The following is a 24464-nucleotide window of genomic DNA, read 5'->3' as shown; positions in this document are numbered from 1 at the left end:
TTAGGGTGAACTCTGAAATTAGATTTGAGGTGGTTTCTGGGTGTGTTCCAAGGGTATTCAGTTAAAGCACCCACAGAACTTTGTGTTGAGAGAAGACAGCACCCTGAGGACAGCGTTATCTGAGAACCAGCCTATGGTTTTGAGGCGAGGCGCACAGTAAATACTCTGCATTGAAGAAAGAACTCGTGGGTGTGCGGAGCAAGTTTCCTCTACTTAATCGTGTTGTACATAGATTCGTGCAATGACTTCTGAAATGGGATAAGCTGTAGAAATCAAGCCCCACCACCACCACACACACACTACAGGTTGATGTGCAGTATCTGTCCACAGCCCTGGTGCGCTGTTTTCTTGTCTGCTTACACACCCTTTCCTCGTCCTGTTTTACTCCACACTTGTCCCACAAGTGCTTTGTTATAAACAAACTGATCAGAAGACTGTAACTTGCACTTTTAAGGAACTAAAAACCGTCTATTTAGGAGGATTGCTTAAAGAAATTGGTGGAGATTCTGGTGACATACTAAGTTATTTTCAAAGCCTTGAGGAGACAGTCACCGGTACCTGGAATTAGACTTTTATCCCCAAAGGTTGCAAAGATTCAGGAGAAGTTTTAGTTCAATATAAGAAAGAGCTTTTCTGATCAGGTTTCTTGCCGCTTGGAAATGTAGACCGTGTTCTGTTTCAAATCTATCCTTTACCTTTGCTGCTTCTTAGCCCAAACCGCCTTCATTTCTTGCCTGGGTTACTGTAACAGCCTTAAGATTATGTTTATCCAGTTGCCTTATACTGTCCATTACTGTTGGGAGTCAGAGTGTTCTTTTTAAAACTGATCACATAATGTCATTCCTTGCTTAAAATCCTCCAGTGCTTTCTGTTGTGTTTAGAATAAAGTCCAGACTTATAATGAAAGACCTGCATGATCTAAACCCTGCCTTGTTTTGTACTACTCTCCCTCACTCACTACACCCACTCTCATCACACTGGCCTTTTTTTTCTTCCTTAAATATGCCCATTTCTCTCCTACTTCAGGGCCTTTCTACATTCTCGTCCCTTTTTCTAGACTCTTCTTCCTCAAGTTTTCCTTTAGCTTCTCAATCTTCAGTCCCAGCTCAAATTTTATTCTTTGCTGATCAATCTTTTAAAACATGCTGCCTCTCTCCCCCTTAGCTTTCCCGTCCATTCATCACAGCCCTGTAATTACTTAGTTTATGTACCTGATTACTGTCTTTCTCTTGTAGAACTTTGGCTGGGGAACCTGTTGTTTTCATAATTCTTAGAACACTGCCAAGCAGAAGTTCAAAAGTATGTCTTGTATGAAAAAATTAGTTAGCTAATCGAATCAGTAAATCAGTCCCTAGAGTATTTTAGGTAGAGGCTGGAAAAGCAGTTGGTGGGAATATGAGAGAATTTATACCAGTTGAGGGTGGCAGGAGTAGTGATTTTTGAGTTCCTGCTCTGAGACTCTGTGATGATAGTATATAATGTGCAGTTGAAAAACACAGAGGTTAGGGACACCAACCCCTATATAGTCGAAAATCTATGTAAAACTTTTGACTCCCCCCAGAACTTAACTACTAATAGCCTGCTGTTGATTGGAAGCCCTACTGATAACATAGTCAATTAACATATACTTTGTATGTTGTATGTTATATACTGTATTCTTAAAATACAGTAAGCCAAAAAGAAGAAAATATGTTTTCAAACTTTTGCAAATCTCCAATAACTTTTCCAATATATTTGTTGAAAGGAATCTTCATGTAAGTGAACCTGTACAGTTCAAACCCTTCTTCAAGGGTCAAGTATATTTGTTACATTTACTGGATTACTTACTAGCTTCTGCTCCAAACCTTTTGTCACCTTGTTTCCTATTCTTTAGCTCACAATGGCTTAGGATCTGACCCAGGTGCTAAACAGGGTACCATCATGGTTCCAATGTGTATTAGTTTATTCATCCGTTTATTCCCTAGGCACTAAGAACACAGTGGCAAGTAAGAGATCAACATGTACTGTTAAATTTTTCAGGAGGTTTGGCTGTGGAAGAAAGTGGAGCCACCCCCAAGAGTTTACATTTTTAACAAGTTTCCAGGCATTGGCTAATGCTACTGGTCCAGGGACCACACTTTTAAAACCATTGAATTAGGCAAATAATGTGATATATGTGGTGTTATAATGGTTTAATAACATAGTTAATTATTAAACTTCAAAATATAAACCTTTACAGTTTTAAAGAACAATAATCATTCTTCTAATGAATAACCCCTCAAAAAATACTTACTTGTTCCAACTATGGTATATTTTGACTAAGTGTTAATTTCTGTCTTAGCATATATTTCATAATCATGATATACCGTTTGCCTTATAGCTGGAATTATTTCTCTTCTGGATGAAGAAGAACCACAGCTTAAGGTATGAGTTGAAGAAAAAGTAACTGGGTTTAATATGAGTGCTATGAAGCACTTTGAATTTAGTGGTATCTGTGTTATCTTACATCATTTAAAATAGCCATCCTACCTGGTCATGGAAATCTAGCCCCAGAGGACAGTATTTCAGCAACACCAGTTGGTTTTTCCTGGAGTTCAGCAAAGCTCAGACAGACCTCAATGTGACATCTGAAGAGCCCCTCCCCCAGCTGTTTTATCAACAGCACCAAAAAAAAATGTTTCTTGTGTGTCACATATTTTTAAACTAATTTCATTTGGCAAGAGTTTGGAATATACTTCAGATGGCTCTGGACACCCGAATTCATTTATATCCAAACTAGTAATCTTGCATATTCACAGAAGAAAAATTATCATTATGAAAGAAATGACATTATGTAGCTAGTCTGATAATTTGTAATTGTATACAGGAAATGTATAAACCTGGGGGAAATAGAAGTTAGTTGGTAAATGTTTATATTAGTCGTAGGTTAAAAATTTTAGTAAATATGAGTGAAAATTTGGTCATTGATTTGTTGGGAACTTTTTTTTAAGGAAGTGTATAATGGTAAGTCTGTCTCAAAATTGAATTTTGGCTTTATCTTCTACAGGAATTTGCACTTCACAAATTGAATGCAGTTGTCAACGACTTTTGGGCAGAAATTTCTGAGTCTGTAGACAAAATGTAAGAAATTATTTCTATAAATTAGAATAAAGTAGATCAACTTCATTATCTGTGGATGTGGGTCTGTGGCTTATGAATTCATTTAGAAATGTACTGCTACTAAATTGTGGCTTGAATATTTAGATTTTGGACTTTTAAGGAAAACTGCAGTTTGAACTAGGCCTATACTTCCTAATTTCTTTCAGAGAAGTTTTGTATGAAGATGAAGGTTTCCGAAGTAGGCAATTTGCGGCCTTGGTGGCATCTAAAGTGTTTTATCACCTGGGGGCTTTTGAGGAGTCTCTGAATTATGCACTTGGAGCAGGTGACCTCTTCAATGTCAATGATAACTCTGAATATGTGGAGACTATTATAGGTAATTATCTTCTGTCTGGTAAGGCTTTATCTTGTTGGCTTCTTGCTGTAGTGCATATCACTTTTTCTGTTTTTCTGAATTACTTTCTGGTGTTACTGCCAAATTTCATTTTAATTAGAAGTTCATATCTTTCTGCAATAATTTTATGCAGGTGAGCTTTTAGATCTGCCTTCCAATCCTGTGCTTTACTGGTTTTTGTCGTAAGGAACAGTAGTTGTATCTATGCAGTAATAATTAATGAAGCCCCTCACAAAACATTTTAAGAATGAATCTAAGAAATTATTTAGAAACAGCCATTTTAACACAAAGAGAGTTACCTCTGGTTATGGGTATCTCTACTCCAGTGAACAAAGAAAATCACATGAAAAACTTTGTTCAGATTATAATGATCAACAGAAATGAAATGGTAGCAATATAGAGAGTTGTTTCTAATACAGGAAACCATTATTGAGTATCTCCAACACAGTGCTCGGCACTGTGTCAGTCATTCTTCAGAGCATGGTTTATTTCATAGCTGCCCTGTGAGGAAGGAGCTCACCCTGTTTTACAAATGAGAGAATCAAGTTTCAAGATGATAAAGACATATGGCTAACTAAATAGGAGGGTCAGAATTTTAAAACTCAGACTTACTCTAAAACTACGGTTTTTACTGGTAACCATTGTTTTCTCATTTGTTTCTTTACTTTTCAAGTGAGAGGGTAGCATCTAAGCAAGGCTTTGGGTTTTCTATCTGTAAGTCAAACCAGCTCTACAAGATATTGTTCGGAGATTTTGTAGCTTTAAAAATGTTTGAAAAGTCCTGTCTAGTAGGTGAAAAAAGGGGCTGCATGTCCTTCAGACATGCCTTTACTAATATCAAGCTTTAGCTCATAGTTATAGAAAGCCCAAGGGTGTGTTCTCTGTCAAGACTGTACAGTATAGATAATTGTTTGAATTGCTGATAAAGAGGAAATCTACATTATTCACCTAAACCCATAAAAGAAGAACATATATTCTCTTTCAGAAATTGCTGCTCAAGGTGGTCCAAAAGGGTACTTTAAATTGTCCTTGAAGTTATAAGTAGATTCTGTGTTCACATATTTTTAAGTTCTTGCCATGGTGTTGTGAAAATGTTGCATTTAACTTTTATTGCTGTTGGGGCTCATTGAATTGGAGTTTTCATCTGTGACTTTGGAAAGAACAGATGGTTTTAAAGAATAGATATCATTTGAAACCAGAGCACTTTCCCTACATTAAGTTAGAAATGGTGAGTTAAATACACTAATCTCTTTTCTCTTCTTTGAAGGGTTTTTCTTTTTTGATGAATGTTGATCATTTTTTCCAAGGTGATCTGAAAGGGCTTGCAGCACTACCATTTTACAAGTCATGCTCTTAAACAGGACTTTTAGTCTATTAAGGGCTATGAGTTAGTAGGTGCCTTCCCTGTCTGAACACTGTATTGTTTGCTCTTTTTGTGTGTGGAAGTAGGATTTAATCTTTCTAGTTTTGTAGGGACTCTTAGAATAGATTTTTTTTTAAATGTCAGTGAGATTTGTGAAAGAATATACAAAATAGAATTTGGGAATGACTTTCTGGGATCTTAATATCATAAACACTACATCCAGAAAATTTGAGACTAGTAAATCATCTCCCAGTTATGGTAAGACTTCAGCTGGAAGTGGGGCTAGATTCTGGGATAAAGTTATGATAATAACCTGGTGAGAGCAGAAATCTCATTTGAAACCTGGATGGTACATTTTTTTCCCCCTCAGTTATGATCTAAGGAGAACTCCCCCAATGTTGTATTTCTGAGATTCCTCTTTGGTGGGTTAGGAGTAGTGTTTCCTCACTTAACTACATTTAGTTCAAAAAGCTCACTTTAGGACCTAGTGGAGTCTTCTCACCTCGAAATATAGTCCCACTTAACATGGGTCACCTAGTGGGCTAGCAATTTTTTTTTATTAGGGTATGATTGATATACACTCTTATGAAGGTTTCACATGAAAAAACAATGTGGTTGCTACATTTACTCATATTGTCAAGTCCCCACCCATACCTCAATGTAGTCATGTCCATCAGTGTAGTAAGATGCCACAGATCCACTATGTGCCTTCTCTGTGTTACACTGTTCTCCATGTGATCCCCCACACCATGTGCACTAAACATAATACCCCTCCTTCCCCTTCTCCCTCCCTCCCTACCCGCCTTCCCACACCCCTCCCCTTTCATAACCACTTGTTCATTCTTGGAGTCTCGGAGTCTGTGGGCTAGCAATTCTTTCTGTTAATTCAGATCATTTGTTTCCTAGGGCTATAGTTTACATCTAATAAATCTTTGTACCCTTTCTTCTCTTTGAAAAGGAGAGTAACAAGCCAGTGAGTTATAGAAAGGATAACTACTGTATACGTCATTCAGCTTGGGTGGCTATTTGTCTTCCTTATGAAGGTGGAAGAGATTTAGGGAAATTCTCTTTTTTGGTTGTTCCTAAGACATTTAAGGTATGCTTCTGAAGTAGTATGAGTTGTAAACAGACTTAGCTGTTTCTCATCAAGTGTGCTGTTGTCACCCTTCAGTGTGTTGTGTCATCCTCCCCATTCGCCCAAGTCATTGTGAAAGGTGAAAGCCAAACTGTGCCCATACACCATTGCATAAATTTTCAGGCTCCTCGGGAGGGAGGCTGTGTAATAGGGCCCACCCACCTCACATTGAGACAATGAATATTTCAAGTGATGTGCTACAATTGCTGGAAAAATTTTTGGAGATCTTTGAAATTGCCTTTATTTAGAACCTGTGACACACTTCAGGTCATTTCACCATTCTACAAAGGTGATTCAGACATGGTCCCTACTCTCAAGGAGCTAATTGTTTTGCTAATGTAAAGAAGTCTAATAATTTATTGCCATGTGATAAGTGCTTAAATAGATCTTTTTCACTGTCTTCAGTAATGACAAATGTTTATTTTTGAAAGTGAAACAGCTATTTATAGCCAATAAGCAGTCTGTCTAGTCAAGTTAAATAATATAGCTTGGTCAAAATAAAGTAACAAGATAGAAATGTTTTAGTTAATGTTAGATTTATTAGAATTAATATGTAAGCCCTCCAGTATAACCACTATGTAGTGAAAAATATTAATTTGAATGTATAATTTCTAACATTTAAAAATGTTGAAATTTGCTTATTATGCCTTACACATGCCATAAATGTTTATAATTATGAATATTTAGGCACATTGTCCTTTAGCACAGTTTACAAGATGATCAGAATTACTTTATTTTCTCCATAGCAAAATGCATTGATCACTACACGAAACAATGTGTGGAAAATGCAGATTTGCCTGAAGGAGAAAAAAAAACAATTGACCAGAGATTGGAAGGCATTGTGAATAAAATGTTCCAGCGATGTCTAGATGATCACAAGTATAAGCAAGCTATTGGCATTGCTCTGGAGACACGAAGACTGGACATCTTTGAGAAGACTATACTGGAGTCGGTAGGTAGATGATGTGATTTAGTTGTTATTGTTGGGGAATAAGCAGAACAAATTATTCAAACTAAAAATCTCATAGAAAGTGGAAAAAATCTAGTTTAAGCTGATCCTGACCTCTCAGGCCACGAGCTTTCTCTCTCAGAGTATACTTCCAACTAGCTAAATTAAATTGTCTTCTAGTCTTAAAAAAGCAAACAAACCTAGTTTAGAAATAAGGTGCTCTTTTGCCAAATATTTTATTTTTGTATTTTCATATGAACCTTGGCTATGTTTTATGGTCATTGTATATGTGCTTTTATCTTACCACATGTATTCCTTTGAGGTCTTGCATGTGGAAGTTGTTTAAATTACCCTGCCTTTTTAAGATGACTGTATCGACAAACTAGTATTTAACACATTTATTATGCCTAAATCTACAAACTCAATTCCTGGTTTGGTGGTATTTGGCAATAATCGTGACAATTGTAAATCACCAACCAAAGTGGTAAGAAAGGTGCAAGGCTGAGGTAAATGGACATTGAACCTCATGCCCACTTTGCCTGTCTCATCACCTATCCTCCATGAGCTAGCTCTTTGCACTCTAGTCATTTTGACCTTATCTCAGCTCTTAAATGTTCCCTGCCCCACTCCTATGGCCAAAAATACTGCCTCTGCCAAAAATATTCTTTCCTTTCCCTACCTTATTCCTATTCAAGATTCACAGTCAGCTTAACTGTCACTTGTTTACAGATTCTTCCATCAATCCCAGCCACCTCTTCAGCCCCTATTGCAAAACAAGATCCAAATCTTTTGTTAATTTCTTGGATCCCTGTATTTTTTCAGTGTTCCCCACCATAGTAATTAATTAATTGTAATAATAGGTATTTACCATTGTCTTTCCCACCAGATTATAACTTCCATAAGTACAGGTACTTTGTTCCTTGCTCACCACTGTGTCCCCAAAGCCTAAGGCAATGTGGTATGATTTGTTTACATGAGTTAATGAATGAACGACCCAATGTCGTAGAATGGCCCTTTTTTTACTGTTTCAGCTGTGTGCGGTTGTAGCCTTCCCTTGTCTTAATGTGAATAGAATTAAAATATTTGTTTTTATTCATTCAACAAATACTTTTTGAATGCACATTGGATATAATAGCAAACAAGACGAACAAAGTTCCTTTCCATGTGGAACAATCCACTGGGAGAATAGAGAGTTGAGTGGATAAACATGGAAGGTAAAGGAGTGATACATGTTTAAAGAAAGAATAAAGCAGAATAAGAAACTCATCCTACTTTGCATACCAGTGCACATATACGTATAGATATAACTTAAGTTTTATGAAACAATACCTGTTTTGACTACTTGTGATATAACTCTGATGCTTTAAAATTGTATTTCATTACAAAAAAATGCTAAGTGCATTAAGTTGATTTCATTATATACTGATAGGTAACAATTTGCTTTTTGAGAAATAACTGCTGTAGTACTTTCCAGTATGCTTATTCATGGTGAAGGACTTTATAGGTTCATATCTCCAGTACGGGATAGGCTTTGGAGAACTACAAGGTGGACTACAAAAAAATGGAGTCAAAATTTCCTCAGGGAAAGCACCAGCAAGAACTGACAGCGCTCAAAGCTTTTGTCACTCAGAGCTGGAGAACAGTTCTTTCTCCTTGTGTTCCTGGCCACCAAGGGTAGGCAGTAAGTCATGAGGACTAACATGATTGGAGGCAGGACTTCAGAAGACACAATTTAAAAACAGAGCCACTCAGTATATGGACAGTTCATGTATCTTTTTATATAATAAGAGCATTACTCTATTACAGTATACTGTATGTTCATATAGTGATGATCCTGGATGATCACTAAATATTAAATTGTTTTCAACCCATTTTTCATAAAGACAGGGAAATAGATAATTTCTTCTAAGATTTTTATCTAAAATGGTTAAAATTTAAGTTGTATTGCTTAAGTAGCAAATCTTCAGCTGCCTAGAATGACTAAAGAATTCAATTAATTAAAATTATCTATTCAAGAATTAGATTAAAATAACTCAATTTCTAAATAAACATAATGTTTCAGTGACCACATAATGATGTATCTTTATCTCTTTCAGAATGATGTCCCAGGAATGCTAGCTTATAGCCTCAAGCTTTGCATGTCTTTAATGCAGAATAAACAGTTTCGGAATAAAGTACTAAGAGTTTTAGTTAAAATCTACATGAACTTGGACAAACCCGATTTCATCAATGTTTGTCAGGTACTTACATTAGATTACATTACACTACTCTGCTGGGCTGTGCCTCATTATGTTACATTGCTATAATGGTTTCTTATGTTTCTCAACTGATATTTACAACAGTCTTGAGAAGATAAGGTATGTATTTATTTTCCTTTTTACTGATAAGCTGAATCTCACAAAACCAAAAAACTATTTTGTTATAATGCATTCTTTTTATGTTCTTTTTTTCATTTTGAAAGTATTTCAAGCACTTATGGAAGTTTTGGAAACAAGGTTAAAAAAATAAATAAATAAAAGGTAGAACTAAAAATAAAACCAGTACCTTTGTTGTCATTCTAAAAAGAAATTCAAGTTTAAAAATTATCTTTGGTTTCACTGCCCAGGCACAACCAAAACTTGGGTATATTTTATCTCTTCATGTAGAAATTTGCTTTAACATTTTAAAATTAAGACAGTACAAAAAATATATAAAAGGAAAACTGTATCTTTCCCTTTCCCTGGGCCTTTTCCCAAAGGTTATGCATGGATATTTGTCTTCCACTTATTAGCCACATGTCTTTTCAATGACTATGTTGTATTTTATTATCTAGAAGTGCGTAGGTTTGCTTTTTAACAATTAATCATACTGTGTAAATTAATTGTATTCTGCTTAGAGCATAGCATTTTATCACTATAATGTGTTCATATTATGTGTTTTCATTCTCTGTACATTTATAAAACTTAGATTAATGTATCCTTTTCTAAAAAATTTTTTTAAATACCTTTTAAAGCAAGTTTGAAATAGCAATAGCCAGAAGAAAAATATCCAAATTTATATCCAAGGTCAACTTAATGTTTTAGTGTATTGCTTTCAGTTTTCTCAGTAGAGGTTTCTGGAGTTTTATTTGCTTCTTAATAGTTTTTAATCAGTTTTAAAAACTTAAATGAAAAACAGTATTCTGCCCTTTTCCTCTGTGTATTTCAGTTTTAGTCCTCAAAGGCAATTTTATTTCTTTTAGCTCTTTTTATTCCTTGTCCCTTTAAAATATTTTTAAAATTTGTTTTACATTTTTAAAATATTTTTTAAACAGGTAATAATTCATTCACATGATTAAAAATTCAAAAAAGAGCCAGAGAGTATACAGTGAAACATCCTCCCACTTCCTTTCTTTTGGCTCCCAAGTTCCCTTTCTGGAAGCAAACAGAATCAATTATATATATATATATATATATATATATATATATATGTGTGTGTGTGTGTGTATATGTGTGTGTGTGTGTGTGTGTGTGTGTGTGTGTGTGTGTGCGCGCCACACACATGTCCTTCGATTCAACAATTTTCCATGTTGTAACTCTTCATAAACTCTTGTTCTTTTTCTTGATTGTGCCATAGTCATTCAGTGGAGGTACTTTACCTTACTTAACATTCCCCTATTATTGGTCATTAATATTTTGTTTCCATTATTTCCTGTTCTCAATTATAATAACTTCAATTACTGTGTTTATTGTGAAATGTTATTTGCTACTTAAGGGGGCAAGAAAATTTACATCGAATTCTTAAAAGAAAATCCTAAATTTAATGGATAATTTTGTTAAAACATGGCAGATCAAAAGAGTAGTAAGAGAAATGTTTCAAAATGGCCATTTTAGTGTGTCTTGGCCTGACCCAGCACAATACAATGTGTGTTAAATGAATGAATGACTCACACAATTTATGGTAAAGCAGAAAATACAAGTTAAGGAGCACTTGATATGAATTATGGTTAAGATTTAAAGAAACCAAGATTTATTCAACCAGTTATTGAATACTGCTGATGCCTGGCACAGTATTAGGAGTTGTAAATATAATTTGTATGGATTATCTTAAGGAAGGCAGATGCCATTTTCAGGAAAACTGTCTAGTGCCGGGATCAGAAATGGAGTGCTGGACTAGACTAGTTTGCTTATGCCCCAGTTTGCCTGTGCTAATAGCTTAACGTTTCCTATTGCTGTTGATTATTTGTCACTCTCTAAATATTTTGTAGATGAGTTTTCAAATATTGTGTAATTGTTTATCTGTGTTTCAGTGCTTAATTTTCTTAGATGATCCTCAGGCCGTGAGTGATATCTTAGAAAAACTGGTAAAGGAAGACAACCTCCTGATGGCTTATCAGATATGCTTTGATTTGTATGAAAGTGCTAGCCAGCAGTTTTTGTCGTCTGTAATCCAGAATCTTCGAACTGTTGGCACACCTATTGCTTCTGTGCCCGGATCCACCAATACGGGTACCGTTCCAGGATCAGAGAAAGACAGGTATAAGTATCTTAATGGAACAGTCTTTTTTCATTTTGAGAGTAGGTGGAATATTCATAGCATATTCTAAAAATAAATTTCACCCTTAGCTTTCATAGATTCATAAAGTCTTATTAAGGCTATTGCTCTGTTTTGCACTCTGCTTTAAGGAAAACCAAAGAAATGGACTCTTCTGGAAAGAAATGGAAGTGATTATCGGATTGAGGGGGCTTGCCAGATTACATATGTGCTATCTAACCAAGTAAATTAAAAATCGCAAACAGGGAGGTGAGCTAGATTTTAGATATTTGGGTTAATGTTTGGAAAGTAAGAAATATTCTCAGTTTTTGTGCTTTTATTAGAACTAAAATATATATTTATCTGAGGCTGATATAGTATTAGATTTTATTTTCCTGTATTTTGTTACACATTTGGACCACTTACTAAAAATGCTTAACTGTGTCTTTGTTATGCCTCTTATTTCTTTTTAAAGTTGTCCACATAGCAGTAGAGTTATCCTTCTGAAACCTAAGTGTCACTACCCTCTCAACTTCTGATACTTTACCACCACATTTCATACGAAATCTTCTATCTTGAAAGTGGCCTATAAAGCTTTATATGCTCTGTCTTCTCATACTCTTCACCTCATCTCTTACTATTTTTTTCCTTAACTCACTCTGCCTTCCTATCTCACTGGCTGCTTTATGGTTCTCAAAAACGCCAAAAATAAATCCTGCCTTAGCAAAGCTTTTCTTGAGTTTTAAAGTTTTTGTTTTTCTCCAGTTGTTTTTCTTTGGCATATATGTAAGTTGGATTTTCTCTGCCTATCTGCTGTATCTGTCACTTTCTTTTGAATTCTTTCAGCTCTTCAATTCTTCTTCTTTTAATTGAACAGTAATTTAAATACAGAAAAATGCACATATCTTAGTTATACAGTTCAGTGTGTTCTGACAATATAAACACCTGTGTAACTATCCCAGAAACTTACCCTCTTGCCCTTTGAGGGCAACCTCCCCTACCCTCTACCCCCCATCTCTGAGCAGCCACTGTTTTGATTGCCAATACCACAGATTGGTTTTGCCAGTTTTTGAACTTCATAAAAATGGATCACATAACGTGTATTCTTCTGTTTCTGCTTTTTTCATTCAACATAATGTCTGTGACATATCTGTGTTTTTAAGTGACTCCGTAACTGATGGCTTTTTGTTGCTGAGTAGCATTTCATTGTGTATCTCTATGCGTTGTTTATTCATTTTTATACTGACGGGCTTTTGGGTTGTTTCTAGTTACTAGTTATTAAAAAGAAGGCTGCTATAAACATTGTGTATGCTATGAGGTAGGGGTAAAGAGTTTGTTTAAATATATGGATGTTACCATTTGTTTCAAAGACTGTCCTTACCTTATTGGAGTTTTTGACAAAAATCAGTTCCATGTATATGTGTTTATAGATTTCTCTGTTCTTTTCCATTGATCTCTTTGTCTTTCGTTATACCAGTACCACAGTATCTTTATGGACCAAACCTTATGGTAAATCTTGAAATCAGGTAATGGAAAACATACAGTTACAACTTTTTTCTCCCCTAAGATTGTTCAGGCTTTTCCTGAGGCCCTGTGGAGTGGCAAGGGTTCACATCCTGGTTAGTAACCAAAACTAGATTGATGCCCATGTACTCTGCAGTCTTTCAGTGGAACCTGTCTGCCCACCCTTCAGGGACTCTTCTCTGTGCACCCATCTCAGAGTATACAGATGCCAGGCTCTTGGCCACAAGTGCTTAAACCTTTGGACTTAGCTCTGGACAGGGCAGGACCTGGTCAGAAAGCCAGGGGACCCAAGGCCAGAGAGTGGGCCACCACAAAGAGAGTCTATGGGTTTGGTCTCCATGTTCCAAGGGCTGGGCCTTGCCTGCTAGCTGATGTCGCCCATAAGGTCTTTCAAGATGACTCTGTGCTAGACATCATACATGCTATGTATCAGCAGAACAAAGAAAACTTCCAGGATGAATGCTCAAAAGATTCTGGTTGACAATATTGTCATAACCTGCAACAACAGTGTGGGTTGGAATAAGATTCCAAAAGACAGCTTCACAGTGTCTAATGGGAAGGAGATCACATTCTTGGAGTACTACAGCAAAAACCATAGGATCACTGTTAAGGAAGGGGACCAGTCACTGCTAATCCACAGGCCCAGTGAGAGACAGAATAACCTAAGGGAAGCCGCTGAAAGGACATCCTGCTGCTGCCTGAGCTTCCTTCATGACTGGCATCCCTGAGGAGATGAAGAAGGACTTCAGAGCCATGAAGGATTTGACCCAGCAGATCAACCTGAGCCCTAAACGGCACCATACTGCTTTAGAATGCTTGCTACAAAAAATTTCAAAGAATGAGACAGCCAGTAATGAACTGACACATTGGGGATTCTGCCTGTTCAGCCCATTGATCGCCACTTGAAGGCAACCGAAGGAAGCAGGTCCTTTGCATTATTCATCTGATGGATGTAATATTCAAGAACAAGGAGTGCAGCCATCTTCTCTTCCAGGCTGGAGCTGGAACTATTGAACTTATTAATAAGCCGTACCATGATCTGCATGTCTCTCAATGACGAAATTCAGCCCTCCAAGTCCTTTATTTCCTCAGTGGGGCGAAAGAGCCCTTTAACCTCAGCCTACCTGGCTTTGTCTTTCTTTGAACTCTCTGTCTCTGCCTACTCCTTAGATTGGGTGGGTGGCCGACATTGCCACGGACCAGCGCACTAGCTTTGCTGTGGCTTTGGTCAAGGCATGGTGCCTGGAGACCCCCGGCCCAACAGCAGAACCCGCCCCAGTGGGACACTGAGGCACTGGGGTCATGCCGCCCGCGCCTCCCACCCCAACCCTGGGCTCCACGGGGAGGGTGGCTCGCCGCTTTCGCCGCCGCTCCCGCCCCTCACCCCATCCCCCATCCCCACCAACAGGACTCACCTAAACCTGGGCGGAGGGAGCCGATGGTCCTGCTCCCATGCTCTGCTCCCAGTGCCTCCGCACTGGGCTCTTTTGCGTTTCTATAAATCCATGGGGATTCTAATTGAGATTGAATTGAACTGCTTTAATTTGGAGCAAATTGATAATCTAACAATTGGGTCTCCATAAGCACGGTATTGTTCTCCATTTATTTAGGTTTTCTTTAATTTTTCTGTTGCATAGATTTCAGTGCAAAGATTTCCTTAAATTTGTTCCTGTGTAAGTATAACAACGAGGCAAAACTGAAGGAACAAAATAGCAGCAGACTCACAGACTCCAAGAAAGGATTAGTAGTTACCAAAGGAGAGGAGTTAGGGAGGGAGGGAGAAGGGGATTTTGGGGTATCATGATTGGTGCACATGGTGTGTGTGGGGTCACGGGGAATGATAGTGTAGCTCAGAGAAGACAAATACGGACTATGTGGCATCTTACTACACAGATGGACAGTGACTGCAGTGGGGTATGGGGGGGACTCGATAATAAGGGTGAATAATTGTTTTTCTTGTGAAACCCCTTCATAAGAGTGTATATCAGTGATACCTTAATAAGTAAATAAATAAAACAATCCTTATGACTTAGAAATAAAAAAAATTGTTCCTGTGTATTATGCTTTTTGATGCTGTTGTTATAGCATGTTTAAATTTCAAATTAGTTGTTTGTTACTAATATATAGAAATACAATTGATCTTTTTTATTTTAATGTTGAATCCTACAGTTTTGCTTAAATCAGTTCATAGGTCTAATAATTTTTTATAGGCCTTTTTAGAGAATTTTCTTACATAGGAATCATATCATCTGTGAAGAAAGAGAATTTTACTTCTTTTATAACTTTAATGCCCATGTTTATGTGCATGGGCTAGGATTTCTAGTACATTATTGGATAGATGTGGTAAGAGTGAACATCTTTACTTTGTTCCTGATCTTAGGGGGATAGCATTTGATTTCTTCCTTTTTGATTTAAAAGTTTTTCTTCTTACCTTCTGCCCCTGCGTTTATTTGCTGTCATGTTCCTTCTGTGATAGTCTTCATTTCTGAAAGAACTACCTTCTTTCATTTCTGATTTTTCTCTAGTTCTATTCATTTCTGTAATATATTCTTTTATATTCTGTATAATAGTTTTTCTTTTATCTTTCTTGACATAATTTTTTCTCTTACAATACTATATCAGATTTGACTTTGGTCATTTTCTATGGCTTATCTTTACTGAACTTAGTTTTCCTACATTTTTACAAAGGAAGCTAGTTTAGGATAGTTTTCCTAATTTCACTGCTCTCTAGAACTTTTCTATTATGTCTGTGGAGGATTAAACAAAATGCTGTCTTTCTCCTGAGGTCTGCTGACTCTGTTTCCTTTCCCTCCCGGTTTTATTGAGGACTTCTTTTTCTTTTGTTTTTGCTCTCTTACTTTATATTCTGTGCCCAGCATTTTCTTCTCAGTATAGTGCTTTGACCTAGAAGGGAGTGTTGGCTGGTTAGTTTTAAAAGTTGTTGGGGCACAACTGTTCCACTTCAAACTGGTCTTGTAGCTGATGATGTTATCTCCACCTGAGTCTGTTTTGGACACTTAGGGGATACTTTTGTCACTTGGTTTTGTTGTATTGTCCATGCATTTTTACTAACCTAGTCAGTTGCTTTGGTGTTTTATGAATTTATTTGGAGGAAATGCAATGACCTGGACTCCCTCCATCTTAATAGATTCTTTTCTGTTTCATAATGGCAATATTTACAAAATAAATGTGTTTTCCTTGCAAAATACTTAATTTGGACATGTTTCAGATCTTAAATTTGATAACAAATCACCTACACATATTATTCAGAAAAGATTTATCAGATTAGTAACTGTTGTTTCTCTTCATTTTAGTGACTCAATGGAAACAGAAGAAAAGGCAGGTAGTGTACTTGTAGGAAAGACACCAGAAGCGGTACGTGTCCTTTTTGAAGTTGAGGTTGAGGCTTAACATATATTCCCACAGTCTATTATAAATTGTTTTAATAGTGTTATATACCTTTTCTAATGGAGCTTATTATTAAATTTGATACCAAAGTCATTTTTATAAAAATGGATTTTCTATAAAAAAGTGAAATTTTAAAGACTGACCCCAAAAGCACTTAGCTGAGATCCTTATCAGAGAATGAATTCTGTCCATAATAACTCTGAATTACCTGTCACAGGGTGAGAAAAAAGTATAGCCTCTAACAAATAAATGGCAACTTACCACAGAGGGGGACAGTTTAGTTGTCTTTGCTGTTTTTAATACTCCTGGTGTATGGAAGAATGGGGTAAGTGTTAGAGCAGTGGGTCTGATTGATGTAAGTACTTGGTCCATCAGGACTTTTGGTTTCTGATGCTCAGGTATAGAAACTTCAACTGTTTTTCACTGGGATAGAAGGTTGGGTTGATGGCTTGGTAGTTCATGAGGTCATATATATATATATGTGTTGATTAAAGGTGCTTTCATTTTCCTCAATTTGAGAGCAGAGAGTCTTACCTTGATGTTGTAGATTAAAAGAAACATAGCTTCTTGCCTATGTTTACTCTATATAAAGTATTTTTCCTTGTATATGATCAGCAATTATTTTTTTATAGTTTGGGTTTTTTTTTTGAGTATTAAGATACTATTTTTGGAAGGTAGTTCAGAATGAATTGCATTCTTCCATCAAGCTGTTGTCATATCTCAGTGGCATCTAATAAATTATTCTTTCTCTCAAGTAAATGATACATGAGTTTTCTAGATCCTACTGTTAAAATGGGAGTTTTGTTCTGTGTATGGACTGTGAATTTCACTGGTTTTGGGCTGTTAAAGTTGGCTTAGTGGGTTTCAGTAATGTATGAATTTTCATTCTTGTTTGTTTGTTTGTTTTGGCAGAATCCAGAGCCCAAAGACCAGACTTTGAAAATGATTAAAATTTTAAGTGGTGAAATGGCTATTGAGTTACATCTACAGTTTTTAATAAGAAACAATAACACAGATCTCATGATTCTAAAAAACACAAAGGTAAGTAGATATTCATCAATAATGGAGACTTTTTATTTCATATTTATTTCTTTGTTAATGTAAGTACCTATATTTATTGCCTATTGAATACTTTGTTGCATTTTATTCCTGATCATGAAAATAAAGTTTTTGTGAAAATAATGGGAGAAACAACTGTACTTGTCAAGGAAGAAGGGGATATATTGATTGGGCTTCTATTTTTTGCTAGTCTTTTGTCAGAAAGTTCAGTGGCTTCTTTTTTTTTGCTTTTAATCTAACTTTTATTTTTAATATATACATGTAGCATTTGGACAAATAACACAATCAGAACATTAATACCGTTTGCTTATGTGTCTGCTTTCCCACTGAACTGTGAACTTCTTGAGAGCAGTCTTACTCATTTTTTTTTTTTATAGTTTGGGGTTTTTTTTTTTTGCAATAACCTTACAAAGGTTACTTGATACTGTTACCTTTGTTGAAGTACTGATCCTAACAATTACCAATTTTAATTTTTGAATAGCTGATATATTCATCTGGTTCAAAAATGTTCTAAAATGAAAAGATGTGTATAAAAACTCTTCCTTTCCTGTCATATTTATCCAGTATGCTTTCTCAAGGTCATTCATTCTTTTTTTTTTTAATCAAAATAATGAAGAACTGGTTGTGTGAAATTTAACGTGTGACAACCATGAAGTATTCTGTCACATTACATGAATTTTTGCTAGTTGCATATTCATTCTTTCTTCATAGCCATTACTAAACAGTTATTTGGTTGAAGCATATGTAATCATGCTTCTCCAAAGTTTTAATATAATTTTTACAATGGCAAAAATTTAGAGAATTTCATAATTTGCACTTAGGACAGTTATTTAAGGCTAATCTTTGTAATACAGTCTCATTAAAAATACACAAAGTTATATTGTTACCAAAAAAAAAAAATACACAAAATTACCTTGATGAGTGCCCAAGGTGCAGTGCCAGCCAGAGGTGCAGCATTGCACTTGAGATCACCCTAACACTTTGGGCAGGGTGCTGAAGAGAAAAGACAAACTATTCAGAAACTAAAAAAACAGGAAATCTACCTAAATTCTTATATAAAATCTCCTGAGCTCAAGTTAAGACCACAAATAAAATTGACTTGCTTGTTTTTATAAACTAGCTGTTTAATCTTTATAAAGAAATACTTAAGATCCATATTTTAAATATCAGTTTCATTTATTCATGTTTTCACCACAAAGAGGGTCTCTCTGTGTTCCTGTGCAAGCTTGCATGTGTATAAATACTTTGCCAATGATAAAAATCTATATTTGTTATTGTAGGATGCAGTAAGGAATTCTGTATGTCACACAGCAACCGTTATAGCAAACTCTTTTATGCACTGTGGGACTACCAGTGACCAGTTTCTTAGGTAAATATACTTGTAGATTTCCACTTTGGTTTAAGATCATCTGTAACAGACTCTTTTGAAATTGTTTCATGGATACAGAGAGCTTCCCCTGCCTGCCAGTCCTGAATTTCAGGTTCTATTTTTGCTATTCTATATATTTTTTATTGCATATGCCTACCCTTTTGAATGAAATATATTAAGCTCAGAAATTTAATACAAATTTGCTTTTGTTCATAGTGGAATTACATATCGTTTGTTAAAAAAAGAGTCTTCAGAATATTAAGAACAACTTAGGAGGTAAAATCAGTAACTTAAGGTCCATTAAAGTAAAACAGTTTGTAATAGTTCAAAGTAAAATTTTAATGCTTTGACTTCAGTGTTCATAAAAAAGCTTTAATGGAATTCATTTCAGTAATATCACTAAATTTTATCTTTTTACAGGGATAACTTGGAATGGTTGGCCAGAGCTACTAACTGGGCCAAATTTACAGCTACAGCCAGTTTGGGTGTAATTCATAAGGTACTATACACTGATAAGCACAAGTAGGCATCAGAAGTAATTTTTCTGGAGTTAAGAAAAAATATAAAAGTTTGCTCTAATTCAGTGACAAATCCAAATAAATTGGATCAGTCTATCCTCTTACAGAGAAGGATAAAGTAAATAAGAAACTTAAATACATATTGTGTGTTTGTTTTAATAAAAGGCAGAAACCCTTTCCTGTGAAGACCAAGCCATTTCTCAGAGAATGAATTGAAGTATATTTCTCTATCGTGAATTTGGGGAAATACTATAAAATAAGGGGGAAAAAATTGAAGCATTCATTTCTAACCAGGATGTGACTGAGCCTTTTTTTTTTAAAGGTATTTGTTGATACACAATCTTATGAAGGTTTCACATGAGCAACATTGTGGTTACTACATTTACCCATATTATCAAGTCCTCCCCCACCCCCCATTGCAGTCACTGTGACTCTTTTAAAGGGTGTCTTCTTTGAGTGGTAAAGTTGTATAAGAGAGAGCCCCACTTCATTCTCTTTCAGCGAGTGGACATTCTGGAGAAAGGCAGTAGTCACAGAAAATGTTACATCTTTTTTCTCTCACTTTTTTCTTACACCTTTGTGGTGGCTCAAATTTACAGGGCCATGAGAAGGAAGCATTACAGTTAATGGCAACATACCTTCCCAAGGACACCTCTCCAGGATCAGCCTATCAGGAAGGTGGAGGTCTCTATGCATTAGGTCTCATTCACGCCAATCATGGTGGTGATATAATTGACTATCTGCTTAACCAGCTTAAGAATGCCAGCAATGATGTAAGTATTAGAATGGAAAAGTAAATTTCCATTACTTAAGAGCCCAGAAAAATGTATATTTCTAAATTTTCTAAATTATTTGGTGAATAGAAATTTTGTAAGACTATGAATTTTAAAGGCAGTTTCCTTTCCTTCTCCATAAGCTAAAAATTGTGCTTCTCAGTCCTCTTAAACCTTGTGTGGATAAGCAAAATAAAAGTACCAGGTATTTGTAAAATACATGTTATAGTTCCATACTTTAGAGTTTTGCAAACACTATAAGTGACCCTGGTTATCATTTACTCTAATTCTATTATTTCACAGGAAACTAAGATCCAAAAAAATTGCATATACTCTCTCAGGAATCAGGACTCTTGCTTGTTTGATATTTGATCATTTTTAAATGTAATTCTTTTGGAAAAACTCATTATATAACCCTGTTCTTATTTTAAGGAACCCTGAAGTAGGATTTTAGACTTTAACTTTCATGTTAGAATAGTCTGTTTTAGAAGGCTATTATGAGAGTAGCTAAGTGAGTCAGAAAATTTTGTCCTACTTCAGTAAAAAGATACTGAGGCCAAAAGGATGATCTGTCTCAGCTGATGAGCCCCCTATCCACAAATCTTACATACATTTACAGTTACCTTTATTTAATATCCTCTGGTCTCAAGTAAAAAGTTTATCAGAGCTCTTTGGTTGCCAGAAATAGAAACCTCTGCTGACTAACTTAAACAAGGGTTTAGTAGGAATTGGCTTATATAAGTAAAGGAAAAGCTGATGAACCAGTTCTCACATAGGTTAAGAGGCAGGGCAGTTCTAGGGATCTTGATAACAGGAACCAATGCAATTGTCTCTCCAGTTCTCTACTGTCAGGATGAATGAACTTGAAATGTTTTTGGTCCTTGGGTCATTCCACTTAAGAAAGATTTTAATTCTGAGAATGAGTATCTACTTGACTTGTCTTGGGTCACAGGACTGCACTTCGGCTATGGGAGGTGAGAGCTGATTAAACGACAGTTCCACCAAGACTCAAACCAGTGGGGGAGGAGTAGTCCCTAGTCAAGACTAGGATGCTGTCACCACCATAAAAGGAGACTGCATTCAAAAATGACAGATGGTCACTAAAGTGTCCCTCTTCAAATAAAGACAGTCTTTTGCTCTTGACCCCATTTTCTCCCACTTTCTTCGCAACTGTTTTCCATTAGATCTTTTCCTTCTCTCTTTCTCTCCAGTCTCCCTCTATGCTGCCACCTTCTCCTCAGCCCAGAACCATATTCAGCTCTCACCTATCCTAAAAAAAAGCTTTCCTCTTAATGTTGTTATCTTTCTCCCCTCCTCATGTAAACTTAGAGAAAGAGGACTGTACTGTCTTTCCACTTTCTTTTCTTTCGTTTACTTCTCAAGTCATTATTATTTTCATCAGCAAGCACCATTGCTGGGGTTACCACTGGCTTTCTGATTCTCAAATCCTTTGATCATTCTCACTAGGTCTGCTGCTCTGCATGTTTAATATCACAGTATATCTTTAAATTAGAATAAAAGCATGGATTACCAGTACAGCATACCAGATCAATGGAGCCCGTGCTTTTTCCCTAGATCGTTCGACATGGTGGCAGTCTGGGCCTTGGTTTGGCTGCCATGGGGACCGCTCGCCAGGATGTGTATGATTTGCTAAAAACAAACCTTTATCAGGACGATGCTGTGACAGGTAGGTGATTCTTTCCAAAGGCAACAAACTTTGGGGTTAATAAATATAACGTATTTGTTTCTACCTCTATCTTGTAGCCTCTTAAAAATCTAATGGATTTCTCTATTTGTAGAGGGAATGGATTTTGCCCCAATTATCAAGCTCATCTTATGAAAATATATTTTGTGATATATAGGCTTTTTTAAATGAAATATCCTGTATATCTCTCTGTATTTTTGCAAGTAGGAATTTATTAGAGTGATCTACTTGTATTATAGGGCTATCTATACTGCTTGGTGATAATGTAGGAAAAATGTCATAGCCTCCTTTGAAGTAACTGTAGAATTTGATGGGGCATTCTGTCAAGATGTGAAAGGAAAATAGTTACAAACAAATGGATGTACTCCACATAAAATATCTTCCTTTTTAGCAGATGGTTTGGAAAAATACTATCAGAAGCTAATAGTTGGTGCTAATAGGTGCCACTTCTGATAGTATGTTTTATTGACTTGACATACATAATTTTTTTCTTTAATGTTTTACTTTTTACTCACTAGGGGAAGCAGCTGGCCTGGCCTTAGGTTTGGTTATGTTGGGCTCTAAAAATGCCCAGGCTATTGAGGACATGGTCGGTTATGCACAGGAAACTCAACATGAGAAGATTCTGCGTGGCCTTGCAGTAGGCATTGCATTGGTGATGTATGGAAGGATGGAAGAAGCTGATGCTCTCATTGAATCTCTCTGCCGTGATAAGGTGAGATATTTGTCCTTTTTTCCTAGTACTCCCCACCCTCCAGTTATCTCTGGTATTTACAGAAACATTTAACTTCAGTGGAAATTCTCTCTTATCCTGTCAGAACACCTAGCATTTGTTGGTAAAACTTCTTGGAAAATTTATAAAGCCTAATAGAATGTAGGAAAGAAAAACACTGATTAGAAGAGGTGAACAGGACTAATTAGAGGATTTTTAAATTTAATCAAGGCTTCAGATCATTGATTTTCAGATAAACAGATCCAGGAAAGTTCTTTTTAACTTTGCAAGTTGATTTCTTTTAAAAATTATATTTGGGGAGTGATTCCATAATCATTTATTTAATAAGACAAAGTTGACTTCCTTGCTTTTTCATCAAAAACCACTGCCAGTCTATATACTTACTTATTGGGGTGATGTTTTTTCCATCGCCTTTTGTTCTGATAATAGTCTTGTGTGTGGTAGGTAGTCAGTGGTAAGTCAGACTTGTCCTCTATGATCTGATAAAAAGAACCACTGCTGTCATTGATTGGCAAAACTCTTGCTCAACTACGAGTCCCCATATCCCTTCCATTCACTGCTCAGTGCCCAATAATTAAATGATAAAGTAAAAGGAAGTTAGAATGTGGAATTAGAAGCAAATTTCTTTGTAGTTCATCTGATAAATGGAAGTTGAGTGTCATAGGACACTGAGATTAGCATTAGATTTGAGTTTATACTGCCTAGGAAGTGTGAGACAAGATAGGCATGTTGCACAGAATACTGACAATTAAAAGTAATTAATTCCTCCTGTATTAAATGTTTTTTATTTCCCCATTTGTTTAGAAAAGCTACCAACCACAAAGTAGATCTCCTTGAGTTCATCATTTCCTACCTAAAACCAACTCTCGTGGTAGATGCAGCTATGCCTGTAAGACTGTAGAATTTTACTCTTTGAAATGATATGCTGTTGATTGATGTTGAATTACTTTTTCTTAGGACCCAATTCTTCGAAGATCTGGAATGTATACTGTAGCCATGGCTTACTGTGGCTCTGGTAACAACAAAGCTATTCGGCGCCTGCTACATGTTGCTGTAAGTACTCTGACCTTTCTTGGATAGGAGTGAAAGGGAAAGTTTGTAGATGGACACTGAATGTCTAAGTGACTACAGCACCCATACCATATAACCACCGCCAGTGGTCTCAGGTTCAAATTCTCATTTACTAGACACAGTAACCTAGCACCAGGTTTACTTAGATTTTCAGAAGGATGTAGTACAGAATCATAATATGTCAGTATGAATGGAAGTCCTAAAGTCATTTGGGTACAACTTCTGAAACCCTACTCCAAGGGCACCTTTATATGCAAGGAACAAGACCACTTGAGTTTGTGTAGCCACCATGGAATAGGGACATCTATCTAATGAACAAGTAGAACCACTTCTTTTTATAGCCTCTGAAAGTTAGTTTCCAGGTACCCCTAAGGGGCATGCCCTGTTATGTAAGAGACACTGCACAGAAAAGCCACTAGCCATGTTTCCCAGGCTTTTTCCACTTAAGTCATTCCTTTATAATTGCAGCATGTGAAATGTTCCAAATGTTTGTATCTTGCTTGAATTTGGGATGTAATTTTTTTTTAATTAATATTGAAGGAATAGTTGTATGTTCACTATGGCCCACAAAAGCTGTAGTGCAGCTAAAGTTGTCTTTAGAAGTAGCCCTGCATCTTTACCTTCACCAAGTTTTAAGGCTTCTAAGCCCTGAAATAAATTCTCATGAGCTTTTCTAAACTGGGGAAAGATATTCTAATAAAGGAATAATAAGTTGATGAGTTCTAATTTAAATTTGAATGTGGCCCTCATATATCAGTTTATTCTAGTAATAAAATGCATAGTATAATGTAATTGTCCTTTTAAATTTTTCTTAGGTCAGTGACGTTAATGATGATGTCAGGAGGGCCGCAGTAGAATCGCTTGGGTTCATCCTATTCAGGTAATAATTTCTAA

At 36.1% G+C, this 24464-nt stretch overlaps 1 protein-coding gene across 1 annotated transcript in view; it reads left to right on the top strand.

Moving 5' to 3' along the window:
* Positions 1 to 24464, top strand: part of PSMD1 (proteasome 26S subunit, non-ATPase 1) — an 89096-nt gene that overhangs the window by 635 nt on the left and 63997 nt on the right. Inside the window, exons 2-16 of the mRNA XM_017679753.3 lie at positions 2360 to 2403; positions 3026 to 3099; positions 3285 to 3454; positions 6717 to 6922; positions 9016 to 9159; positions 11187 to 11413; positions 16249 to 16309; positions 17255 to 17383; positions 18682 to 18770; positions 19191 to 19269; positions 19888 to 20061; positions 21637 to 21748; positions 22285 to 22481; positions 23457 to 23552; positions 24386 to 24450. Coding sequence (XP_017535242.1) covers positions 2360 to 2403; positions 3026 to 3099; positions 3285 to 3454; positions 6717 to 6922; positions 9016 to 9159; positions 11187 to 11413; positions 16249 to 16309; positions 17255 to 17383; positions 18682 to 18770; positions 19191 to 19269; positions 19888 to 20061; positions 21637 to 21748; positions 22285 to 22481; positions 23457 to 23552; positions 24386 to 24450 — 1867 coding nt within the window. The remainder of the gene's footprint in view (positions 1 to 2359; positions 2404 to 3025; positions 3100 to 3284; positions 3455 to 6716; positions 6923 to 9015; positions 9160 to 11186; positions 11414 to 16248; positions 16310 to 17254; positions 17384 to 18681; positions 18771 to 19190; positions 19270 to 19887; positions 20062 to 21636; positions 21749 to 22284; positions 22482 to 23456; positions 23553 to 24385; positions 24451 to 24464) is intronic.

The sequence above is a fragment of the Manis javanica genome, chromosome 12 (assembly GCF_040802235.1).
Source record: "Manis javanica isolate MJ-LG chromosome 12, MJ_LKY, whole genome shotgun sequence".
Classification (NCBI taxonomy): Eukaryota; Metazoa; Chordata; class Mammalia; order Pholidota; family Manidae; genus Manis; species Manis javanica.
This window is presented reverse-complemented; position numbering and strand designations above follow the sequence as displayed.